Genomic DNA, 12172 nt, shown 5'->3' with positions numbered 1-12172 from the left:
TCCAACTTCTTTCTTGCTGGGAGACCCCCAATTTTGTTCATTTGTGTACCTTTCTTGTGAATACATGCTCTGAGTTAATGACCCCACTGCCCCGTGTCTTAGTCCGTTCATACTGCTGTAACAAATACCTGAGACTGGTGGCTTATAAACAACATTCATTTCTCACAGTTCTGTAGGCCGGGAAGTCCAGGACCACGATGCTGGCAGGTTTGCTGTGGTGGCTGATGAGGACCCACTTTCTGCTTCATACATGGCACCTTCTGGCCACATCCTCACATGGTGGAAGGTGCTAGGCAGCTGTGTGCGGTCTCTTTTCTAAGGGCACTAATACCATCCATGAGGCCTCCCCTCATGTAAGCATCTACCAAAGGCCCCCACTTCCTAATACCACCACAGTGGGCATTAGGTTTCCACATGTAAATTTGGGGGTGGAAGGGGACACACAAATATTCAGTCTCCAGTACCCAGCCCCTTGATTCGTCAAAGTCAATTCATTCTAAGACATCTAACAAGAAAGGACTCCTTTTCTTCCTCTGGATGCTACGATGAGCATAGTTCCTAAGTAGGCATCCACCTAACTCACGAACCTTGGCCCAACAGCTAAACCTCACTGCGTCTCTTTTTCCTCACCTGTAAAACACAACTAACCCTTGCAGGTTCTCATGATGATCAGACGTAATGCAAGTAAAGAATCCAAAATGAAGCCTGGCAAACACTGAATGCTGAAGCTACTTGGACTATCCCACTTCCACATACAGAACAAAATGTCTTAAAGCAATGCAAATGTGTACTTAGTACTTTCTGATAACCCACATCTTACTAGTTTCTCACGCTGTAGCTTCTACTAAGATCTTATTTATCCCCTTCCTTTCTCCTTCCACGGCCACACACCTCAACTACTGAGTAGCCTAGATCTGTTTTGCTTAGGTGACCATACATTTCGCTTAGTCATTACTTACCCCTAGAAACAATTAAGACGGAGAAGCACATCACTACTGTCCTACTTTACCCAGACTGTCATAGTAAGAGACATGCCAATCATTGATTCCCAACTGATACTTCCTTCTTAAAGACAACGTCCAAACTGCAGGCTTTGAAGGAATCAAAGGCTGTGTGCCCTATACCACAACTGACCTACACTGGGTCATCAGCTTCTCTATCCAGGGAATCTGGAATTAGATCACAGAAAGGATGGTGCACACTTGAACTAAACTGAAAGAGCATGAGCAGAAGGGCCTGAATCAGCAGGAAGGCAAGGTAAGCTGACATTACAGAGAAAAAAAGTCGTGAGTAAGCAGACTGGCAAGTCTGAGGAAAAAACAAATGAGAGCGAGAGAAGACGACAGTGGGGGCCCTAGAGAAATGGATGGGATGGTCACGGTGCAGACGGCCCTGCAGCACTTCCTCTATGTGGCGTGAACTCTTCTTACAAATCCTACTTTACTTCAGCTGGTTTATGTGTTTCTGCTTCCACAGGTAAAGGAGAATTCAAAGAATGGGATCGGTCTCATCAGTATCAGCATAGAAGGATTTAGTAAGGACCAGGCCTAAAAGAGCATGCAAGTTTGGGCAGAAATACCATACCATCAGCTCCTATCAAAGAAACTGCCTCCTTGCTACAGAACTACTGTCAAAAACTCAGATGCCTACGGGGAACAGGAGGTAAGAGAGGTGGGCTAGGACCACCTTAAAGTTTTTCTTTAGATCCAGACACGCTTTATTTTCATATTAAATCTGTACGAATTTTCTTCCTTTACATAAACACCCACAGTATCTGCTCTCTCCCATTTTTCCTGGTCTACTTCTTGTTTCCTGCTTTCTGTAGAGTTAAGGGTACAAGACGAGACCAACTAGAGGTGATGACAAACACTAAGGGACATTCAGCCTTGCTGGCTGAGAGGTAACAGAGAGTAGAGGAGACGCGGTAAACTAGAAGGAATTTCCCACCTAAAGAGAACACTCAGTCTCACCCAAATGTTAGCATATAAGACCCTAACTTTAAATTTTCAAGAGAAGACAAAAATCTAGATTTTTATGTAAAGTTCCCAGTGTTTAAATGTTGTCTGTAAATTTAATTTTCTTCTAAAATAATGTAAATCAGTTCACCAGCTGCCAATGTGCAATCCTACTGTAGACCTCTGTGTCCTTTTCTATGTGCCTAGATTTTAGCTTCCCTAGATATGTTTATTTCACATCTGTATATGCAAAGCCTGTGGTCATACGATAGGCAGAGCACTACAAAGGATGAACCTCATTTATTCTCTACTTACATGTTATTTTAAATTCAACAAGTTATTCCTCAGAGACAACTTAAAACCAGTATTATTAATTAACAACTTATTAATAATTAATTAATTAAGTTCCAAACCATGCCATTTACTCTGAAAGAAGAGCAATGGGAACTCTTTAAAGTTAACTCCTTAGGTTGAAAAACTGTTTACAAACGCCACGCCACTCATGTAAACGCCACATCTGGCCCCTGGGTCTTTATGTCTGCTCTTCTCTCAGGCTGAAGGGCTGCCACCTCTAGGAAGCCTTCTTAGGTAGCCCCCTATCATCCCTAACTTACCCCACAGAGCTCACTGCACAAAGTATCGTAATCTTAGAAAGATCTGCCCTTAACGTTTCTCTCCCCAAGCGAACTACAAATACCTGAAGGATAAGGCCTACGCAGAATTTAGGATTGCAGCTCCAGAAGCTAGAGGTGACTAAACGGGCCACGAGCCAGAAGACAGAGAACACGCTCCGTTCAGTGAGTCAACCACTCCCCAAGCAGGCTACCACGTGCCTGACTCCTCACGCTCATTCTTTCACTCAGCATCAGCAGAATGGTCCACGACCGTCTCCACCTTCTCAATAAAGTTCAAAGAATGAAACACGCTAGGGATGTGTTACGTCAAACATAGATAAAAAATTATATATACATATATTTTTTCCTCTTCAGTTCATTAATTATATTATGCTGTGTGGCTTTGGGAGATCCTCTTAATTTCTCTGAGCCTTACTTAGTGTTTTCGTCCAATAAAATGCAGACAATGCCAACTTTACTAGGTTGTTGTGAGAAGGGAGTGAGGAGTTCTACTAAGTGCTAAGCACTGGCATATGTCATAGTTCATTAAAATGCTGCCAACAAATGCCTTTTAAGGAAACCAAAACTCCAAGAGTACTCCCAACTGACAGATTTCTAAATCTTGGATAGACGTGTGAAAGACAAAATAGCTCAATAACTGTACTTAATCCACATAGTCTATAGATTACCAAATAATTGCTTAGTTTTACGAAAATACAATTTCTACCAATCTCAGAGAAAAATGAACAAACATGGTATAAATTCATGCTTTGTAAAACTAATACTTCAAGGATTGCCACGCGTATTCAGCACGGCAAAACAAAAAACTATAGATGAAAAGTGACACAAATTTTGACTCAGTATTAGAAAAAAATCCAAAATTTCCAAGAAACTTAGAGCTACCCAACAACACAGGCAGCTTCTGTGGTGGGCAGAATGCCCTTCCCTTCCTAAGACATCCAGTCCTAAGGCCCAGAAGCTGTGAATATGTCACTTCACATGGCAAGGAGTTCAGGTTGAAGCAGGAATTAAGGTTGCTAACAGCGGACCGTGAGATAGGGTGAGCATCCTGGATTATCCAGGCTGGCCCGTCTAATCACAGGGTCCTTCTAACTGAAAGAGGGAGGCCTAGGAAACTCAGACAGCTTCCTCAGGATGTCGTGTCCTCTCCCTCACAAATGATGTCCAAGCAGAGCCGGGAAAGTTGCTCACAGTGTGCGGGGGGGTAGGTAAAAGGTCATGATGCATCACAGAAAGATTGCCTAATTGAGTTTCTAAAGGCAAGAGTCCTTAAACTGGGTCTAAGGAAAATCCCTGAGAAGGTGTAGAGCATTCAAAGATTCTCAAAAGGATCTGTTCTACAAGCAAGGTTAAGAACACTTTTCCTAGATTACTTTCAACACTGAGCGTTTACTATTCAATGATTTTCTAAGACAGTGAGTCTCAAAGTGTAGCCCATCAAACACCAACATATATCAACACTCACCTAAGGTAGTTTGTAAAATGCAGATGCCTGAGCTCCAGCCCAGACAGAATCTCTGAGAGGTGAAGGAAAGTTCAATATTTAACAAACTGGGGGGAGCAAGGACGGAATTCTATACACAGTTAAAGAACCACTGCTCCAAAAAGTATTTTATGAAACATTAAGCTGAAGATACTGAAATAAATTGTTCCCATCTCCGAATCTTTAGAAATCTCAGTTCACTCATCTTCCCGTGTGACAGTAACGTTTTTTTTCCTGAGCCTCAGGTAGCTTAGAATATGTAGGCAATGCCGACTACACCTAATTTTTTAGATTAAAATTCATTCTGTGGAGTGCCAGAATGATGATTAGCAGGTAATATGTAACACACAAAAATTGTTAGTCCTATTCCCCCACCCCACCCCTATGTAAGGGAAAATAATGCCGGCATCCTGTATCAAGTGCTATTAAATACTGGAAGCCTTGTATTAATTGGGTCAATATCATTACTAAATGCCAACTTTCTACGATAAATTTCTTGGTATGACTCTCCTCCTAAATTTTCACTATTTCAAACGCATGTTTTGCTTAAAACATTCTCCCAGACCTATGTCTGAGATGCCACGGACGTTTAAAAACTAAGTCCTTGACTAGTCGTAGCGGGGAGCAACCCGAGTGGCCTCGAAGAAAAGATCTCCTAATAGAGACGGACCAAGGGGATGAATAAGGACGGCTAAGAGTGGCTTTTGAATCTCAGCAACCTTAGGCAGCTTTTCCCCGCCCCAAAAGCTTGACAACCCTGAAGCCACCTAAGCCGTGACCGGGAAGCGGCCTACGAGAAGAGCGTTTAGGACCTCTCTGCGTGCCTCGCAAATAACCCAAATTCTAAGGCAAGGTCACAGAGCAGCCATCCCAGCAGGAGACGAGGAACGGAGTCAAGTTCCCCCGGCTCCCCAGAAAGCCCTTCGCGGCATGCACCAGGCCAAGTTCGCAGAGCCCTCCCCGAAAACAGGCCAGGGGATCAGGGAGCCCCGGGTACCTCCACGTCCCAAATGCAGGCCCTCAATCAAGAAGCCCCTGACCCTGGCCCACCCTCAGCCAGCCCGAGGAGCTGCGCGAGCCCAGCCACTCACCCTGCAGCCGCCGCGTGCTGTGAAGCCATCTCCGACTAGCTCCGCGGCCGGCGGACCACCCGGCAGCCCCCTTAAGCACCGCCAGGCCTCGGCGGCCGCCGAAGCCCAGCACGCAGCGAAGCAGCCGCGGCTCCCAGCCCAGCCTCCAGGGGGCCGCCATCTTCCCGGCCTTCTCGCGGGCTGCCCGCGGCGCCGCCTGATCGCGCAGTCCTCAGGCCCCCGAGCCCCGCCTCCCCCGGAGGCCACGCCCCCTGGGCGCCTCGGACCCACGAGCCCTCGTGGCCCCGCCTCCCGGCCGGGCGGCCCCGCCGCGGGATCTGCGGTCCGCGAGGCCCTCCGGCCTGCCTTCCGCCGGGTCCGCCCCGCCCCCGGGCTGCCCTCCGCGCTGCCTGCGGGCCTGTGTGGTGTCGCCGGTCAGCCTCGCTGGAGGCCGGGAGCAGCGCGCGTGAGAGTAGAGGCCGCGAGTCCCCCGGTCCGGCCATGTCGGGCTGTCACGCTCCGGAGGGAGACTGCTGCTCGCGGCGAGGCGGCGCGCAGGTAGGGGCGGGCGGCGGGGGCCTGGCTTCCGAGGAGGCGGGCGCGGCGGGGGCAGCGGGGCACGGGGAGCGGCGGAGGGCGGTGAGGGTCACGGGGGAGGCAGCGGGGAGCGGCGGAGGCCGCTGGGGGTCACGGGGAGCGGGAGGGCGCGGGGCTGGCGGGGGGCTGCAGGGCACAGGGAGCGGCGGGGAGCGGCGGGGAGCGGCGGCGCGCGGGGCTGGCGGGGGGCTGCAGGGCACGGGGAGCGGGAGGGCGCGGGGCTGGCGGGGGGCTGCAGGGCACGGGGAGCGGCGGGGCGCGGGGCTGGCGGGGGGCTGCAGGGCACGGGGAGCGGCGGGGCACGAGGAGCGGGGTCCAGGGGGTGGCGGAGGGCTGCGAGGCACCGGGCGCTGTGGGGCGGCGGGGGCAGCTAAGGGGGTCGGTGGGGAGTTGGGGGTTGCTGGGCACGGGGCTCGTCTCCGGGGTCGGTGAGTCGCAGAGGACTGAAGGGCACCAGGGGCGGCAGGGGACGGCAGGGGCCGCGTGGGGCTGCGGGGCACTGGGGGGCCTTCGGGGCGGCCGGACGCGCCCCCTGCGCCCCGGGTGCGCCGCGCGGCCAGGCGGTCCAGGCTGTCGAGGGCGGGAGCTGGGCAGCGATGGTTGAAGAGGGTGAAATAACGAGTGAGCGGAGCGCTGGCGTCTTGAGGGTGTGCTTCACGACAGCCGATGGGGAGGACCGGCCCCCGGGGAGGTGAAGCGCTGCCGTGGACCGGGAGCTGGGACTGTGCGCGCGAGCTTGTCCCCTTTGCCCTGGCCGCCAGCCCGGCGTTGGGCAGCAGTGGACACTCGGAAACTCAGGTGTCGGCCTGAGTAGCCAGCACCTTTTCTCCGGGCGTTGCTCTCTGCCCGCCACAGTTTAGATTGACTGTGGGGTCGTCGTAGAAATGATTCTTCCTTAAGCAGATGTTAAAGGAAAATCCACCCTCGGGCTGCATGCCCTTTTCAGGCATTATCCACACCAGCAGTTTTATGGAACACCTCCTTGCTCAAGGGTACAGTAGTGATCAAGACAAGTGGCCTGGGGTCTGGAGGAAAACTAGAGGGATGAGCAGTTACAATGCAGTGTGAGAAGCCCAGCTTAAGAGGTGGGAGAGCCCCCTAAAATTACCCCTCTTATTTCTCCTGTGGTTTTTTTCTTAGGGCTGAAGGTCCCAATTAAAAAGTGATAACACATGGGAGATTTTATCGGGAAATACTTGTCAGTGTCTTCTGAGGAAAATTCGCGGCAATTCAAAGAGCAGCAGATATTTGAGCAGTTAGAATTGCAATTTGGGAGACAGGTTCAGGCAGAAACCCAAAGTGTGCTCTGAAGAAGATAAGAGGAGGCGAGGGTTTATAAAGGCAGAAAGAGATCAATTACACGGGGGGTTTGCAAAATTTGTGATCGGTGCTGGCAACAACTGCTGCTTCTTAGCTATACTGATTGGTTTCGAAGGCCATCTATAGGGCAAAAAGTTACCTATGAGAGTAAGCATGTTTCTCGAAAGAAGGTTAAGATGACAGCAGTGAAGCACAGGTCAAAAGTTACATTCCATGTGGGTAGAGATGTGTGTCTCTGAGCCCCATGTCCTTCATGGCCTCGCAGCCCCATTTTAGCAGCCTTGACATGGTTACTCCATTTTGTTATCCCCATCCCCATTTTCCCCTTTTGCTCAAGATCTTTCTGCAGAAAGCACCACAGATCAACTGTTTGATATATTGATATTTCCTTCGTTGCCAGGAAGGCTCATTCCTAGGAAGTCGTATCTGTCTTAGGGGTTTAGAGCAAGGTGCACAGTAGGAGTAATGCTGTCAGAGGCTCTGGCCGCATCTGAGCAATGAGGCAGTCAGAAAATGAGTCTTAGGCATAGTCTCTAGCTGGAAAAAGTATCAAGTCCTTTATTCGGAGGATCCTCTCAAGGTTGGTGGATCATTTCAAGTCGCTGAGCAATCGTTATTCTGGAGGTAGGGACAGGCATGCAGCATCAAGAAGTGCGAATCATTAGCAGTTTAAAGGTGGCAAAGATTGAACAAAGCAGAACAATAATCCTTAGTAAGGCTTAGAACCCTGATCTCAAAGGAGCTCTGAGGCCAGAGGGTAACTGACCAAACAGGTCAGAGTGTTCTGGGAGGCAGCAGTGTGATCTGTATGGCTGAGGAGTTTGATATTATCTTTTATGACCTTCAGCTCTTGTTTTACGTGGCCAGAGCGATTTATGTAGGAGCAACATTCTTCTCCCAGGAATGCACAAGTGCCCCCTTTTTGAGCAGTTAGGATGTCAAGAGCCCTTTGGTTGTCTGATGCAATCCCCCTGGGGGAATCCAGGGATCGTTGTTGAGCCAGTGCTCGAGTCTAGAATTTGCCAAGATAGCTGTGGTTGGGGATAAAATTTTTGTCAACAGGTGATCATGGAAAACATCAATCCAAGGGACAGAGCCTTTGGCAATGGTAATCAGTGGAGAGTAGATGGGGTGTAAAAACGGGTTGCCAAGTTTCGCCTAGATCTGTGAGATTGTGATTGGGTTTATTCTTTAACAAGAAGTTGAAATGGAATATTCTGATATCCTAAAAGGTGTTTTGTGTCATATACCAGGTGTCTAGACATTCGTAAGTCCATGGTTCCTTGTAGTAATCACACACAAAGGTGAACCCAAAAGGGAGCACATAGTATGCAGTGCCTTCTAGTTCTATAGTGGTGGCAGTGGTCAGGAGCGCTTGGTAAGGTCCTTTCCAAATGGGGCTCCAGGGCTGCCTCTGAGGATGCTTCCAGAATACCTAGTACCAGGCTCTAGACTGACTAACAGGATCCTCTAAATTGGAATCTGGGAAAGCGTCTTTAACCTGCTGATGATGGATTTCAGTATAAGTCATTAGAGACTCAGAGTAGCTGGTCATACTAGCATAAGACAACAGGGGGTCAGCAGAAGGTTGTTTACCAGTAGACACTGATCTGCTGGTGACTGTCTCATGAGGAGTTAGTCTCTGTTTTCCAAAGAGGGCACTGCGAACAGTCAGCAGGACCAAAGGCAATACCTCAGGCCAGAGGAGTCTAGTCTACAGTATATAACAAAACCTCAAAGGCTATAACAGGACTAGTTATCTAATATTTACAAAGGTGCAAACGTGATTTTTCTCTACAGTTACCCTCATTTTTTTACCAAAGATAATCACAGTAAAACTGATCTGTTTATATTAAAAATTTGACCTGATTATTTATACAAGTGAAAACAAGAACACTCACTGAGTGTTTCTGAATTCTGGAGGGATCAGGTAGGGAGAAAAAGTAAATGTGTCATCCTTGTTCACACCAAATTGTAGATAGCTTAAGAGAAAAGGTTTCTTTAAATCTGGAAAAACAAAACATTAGAGCATCTTTCTCAGCTCATGTAGTCTCGTGTAATTTAATATTTCTTCTGCTTGAGTCCAGTTTTTCCATTCGTTTTCTCGACTTTGCCTGATGATTGAGGATAGTAGGAACAGTGATAATTCCAACAAGTTTGACAAGTTTTTGTTAAGGTTTGTATGATATACCCAGTGAAGTGGATGCCTTAATCCCTGGAGATTGGAAGGTATACCCCAAGTGGGAAATACATTCCCTAACAGTTTCTTTGCTGCTGTGAGGGCATCAGCTCTGTGGCAAGGGAGGGCTTGACGCCATCTGGAAAACATGCATACCATAGCAAGAACAGAATGATAACCCATGCTAAGTGGCAGTTGAATGAAACTCAGCTGCAGGTACTCAAACGACCCAGAGGGAGGAGTTCTGAGGCCCCTGGGGACAGAATTCTTTTTCTGGAATGTAAAAATGAAAAAAATGGGGTTTGCCAGGGAGTGGGAAGAACCAAGCAGCCATTTTGGGTTTCCGAGAGCCCCAACTGTTTGTTTAATTTACAGCCATTGTTTTCCCACCTTAATTTCTCTGATTCTGGAGCAGACTGTTGCCATGTTACGAGGACATCAGGATGACAAAACTCTGGTAATGAGAGGTCAACTTTTTTTTTCTTTTTTTTTTTGCAAGAGAAGCAGTGGACTTCATCCACGTGTGTCATAACCTTTAGATTCTGTTGTTGCTGCCTTTGCAGGAAAGTCAGCTAAGGAGCTTTGATATTCAGCGTGAGCCTTAATTTTGATGACAGACAACATTTTACACCAGGACATGTTAGACTTCCAAGATTTTTACATAATTTCTGGAACTATTATAACATATACTTATAAAGATTTAGCATAAAGAGGGCTTAATGTTATTTCTTATTTGAAAATGCTTCCCATGTAACTTAACATCAGATAGGCCTAATGAGTTTAATATCTTTCAGGTCTCAAAACGAAGACTTTATTTAGAATTTTATTTTTGGAAAGTTTTTCAAAAAATATCAAAAAAGTTTTAAAACATTCAATCAAAAAGGATCACAGATTTTTATGAAACAGTACTTAATTATCGATTTAACCAAAGTGACAGAGATTTTTAAGGCAAACACAAAGTTACATAGTTCTGAGCAAAACCCAGCGTTTCTAAATAATCAAAGACTTGGTAAAGACAAAACACGGAATCTTTGTTTCCTAGGCGGGATACATTCAAGATACAAAATCTGTCTTTACAATTTCTTAGTAAGAGCAGACCAGTAATCAGAAGACTTTGTCCTTTAATATAGAGAAAAACCGAATTGTAACTTTGGACCAGTGTACTTTTAATATTAAAATTCATTTTTAAATAAATTAATTTTAATTTTAGCCAACTTGACTACACATCAAAATTTCTTTTTAAAGGTTCCTTTTTCACAAACCTACAACTTTCTATATCTATTTCCTATGTCTATTTACTTTCTATATTTATCTATTTATATCTTATCTTTTTCTTTCTTATTTTGAAACAATCATTTTAGGACAAAATTACTTTCTTGTTTTCATTTAACAAAAACACATCTTCATTCTTCATACCTTCTCTTACGGAAAAATCATATCCTACTTTCCTTGTGTACTTTTCATATATAATCATTTTCTTCATTTCAAAAACTTAACAAAGTTTAGCTGAAAAAAAAGAAATGATGGGGGCCGGCCCAGTGGCCTTGTGGTTAAGTTCTGTGCACTTCACTTTGGTGGCTTGGGTTTGATCGGTTCCTGGGCAGGGACCTCACACCACTCATCAGCAGCCACGCTGCAGCAGCGACCCACATACAAAATAGAGGAAGATTGCCTCAGATGTTAGCTCAGGACAAATCTTCCTCAGCAAAAAAAAAGAAAGAAATGATATAAGGCAGTTGTTATGGAACTATTACAGATTTACTCTTAGAGGATAGCATAATTGCCTATGCATTACATTAAATAAATATAAACTGTGTGATACAGTTCACATGAACCATACGCTCTTTGGAAATTCCAGTATGAGATTCGCTTGTGTCCATAGGTTCATCGTGACGTTGCTCTGCTAGACTGAGAATGACAGAACAGGCAGAGGCAACAAGATCCGCACATTCTTGCTAAAGTGGGTGCCCTAGGTTGAGCAGGCAGAATAAAGATTGGAAAGATGGAACCACTTCTAAACTGATGACAGAGCTGTAAATACCTGGGAAACTACCACCAGCATCCTCAGCCTTGTAAGTAGTTATAAGAAATGGGGAAAGTTCCTTTAAGTAAAGGTTGTTGCCTGGCTGTAAATCTGAAAAGACAAGGCAGCAAAGTATGAGCCTGTCAGAGAGTGATTAAGCCTGACCTTGAGGAGTTACCACTGTGCGTGTGCAGGCCAGGAAGGGTGCTGGCTTCTCCATCTGGCCACGTAGACCCTTCTGTTGCTCAGTTTACTGTGGTATAAGAGCAGTGGCTTTCAAACATGTTGGATCATTCCACAGCAAGAAATAAAGTAGATGTTATGCTCCAGCACATACCTACATATATAAAACCATAAGTATAAGTGAAATAAAAATGTAATACACTGACATCTATTTCCTGTTTTTAGTATATGCCACACATGTCTACTCTATTGCATTTTATGAAATCGCTTTCTTCTATTTATATAATAAGTACGTTTATAGTAAATTTGTATATTATAGATAAAATTGAAGATATATCTTATTCATTTATCTGTTTTGATAAATATAGATGCCATGTACATTTTCTGTTTAAATAAATGTTACTCATAATTTATCACTGGTATGTGGCTATAGTTTGTAAAAGAAGAAGTTACAGTAAATCTTGCCACAGTAGAAGGACGCTCTCCTGAGAGTCCACGGCTACTGCTCCAAAGAGGCACATGCCGCTCTGCCCGCGTCCTCTCGGCGGCAGTGCACCCAGTTTGCACACAGCTAATTTACTGTTGTTACTTTAAGTGTTCTGACATTTTCTCTTTGATCCATTTGTGTTCTCAGCTCTTCTTCCAAGTTTTTTTTTTTTAGACTATTTATAATCTTTACTTTCCAGTGAAAACTAGAAAGCAGGCAGTTGTGAACTGTCTGTCATAT

The 12172-nt window shown here is 46.0% G+C and overlaps 2 protein-coding genes across 3 annotated transcripts in view; one reads left to right on the top strand and one right to left on the bottom strand.

Annotated features, from left to right (window-relative positions):
- Positions 1–5455, bottom strand: part of PDHX (pyruvate dehydrogenase complex component X) — a 72128-nt gene extending 66673 nt beyond the window's left edge. The window contains exon 1 of the mRNA XM_014851053.3: positions 5165–5455. Coding sequence (XP_014706539.2) covers positions 5165–5324 — 160 coding nt within the window. The 5' untranslated portion in view covers positions 5325–5455. The remainder of the gene's footprint in view (positions 1–5164) is intronic.
- Positions 5411–12172, top strand: part of APIP (APAF1 interacting protein) — a 32936-nt gene continuing 26174 nt past the window's right edge. Inside the window, exon 1 of one of the 2 annotated variants that reach the window (XM_044750559.2) lies at positions 5411–5701. In XM_044750559.2, coding sequence (XP_044606494.1) covers positions 5645–5701 — 57 coding nt within the window. In that variant the 5' untranslated portion in view covers positions 5411–5644. The remainder of the gene's footprint in view (positions 5702–12172) is intronic. The other variant, XM_044750560.2, reaches the window with a different exon arrangement.

Source organism: Equus asinus, chromosome 17, assembly GCF_041296235.1.
Source record: "Equus asinus isolate D_3611 breed Donkey chromosome 17, EquAss-T2T_v2, whole genome shotgun sequence".
Lineage (NCBI taxonomy): Eukaryota > Metazoa > Chordata > Mammalia > Perissodactyla > Equidae > Equus > Equus asinus.
Note: the sequence above shows the minus strand (reverse complement) of the source record. Positions and strands in the feature narration are given on the sequence as shown.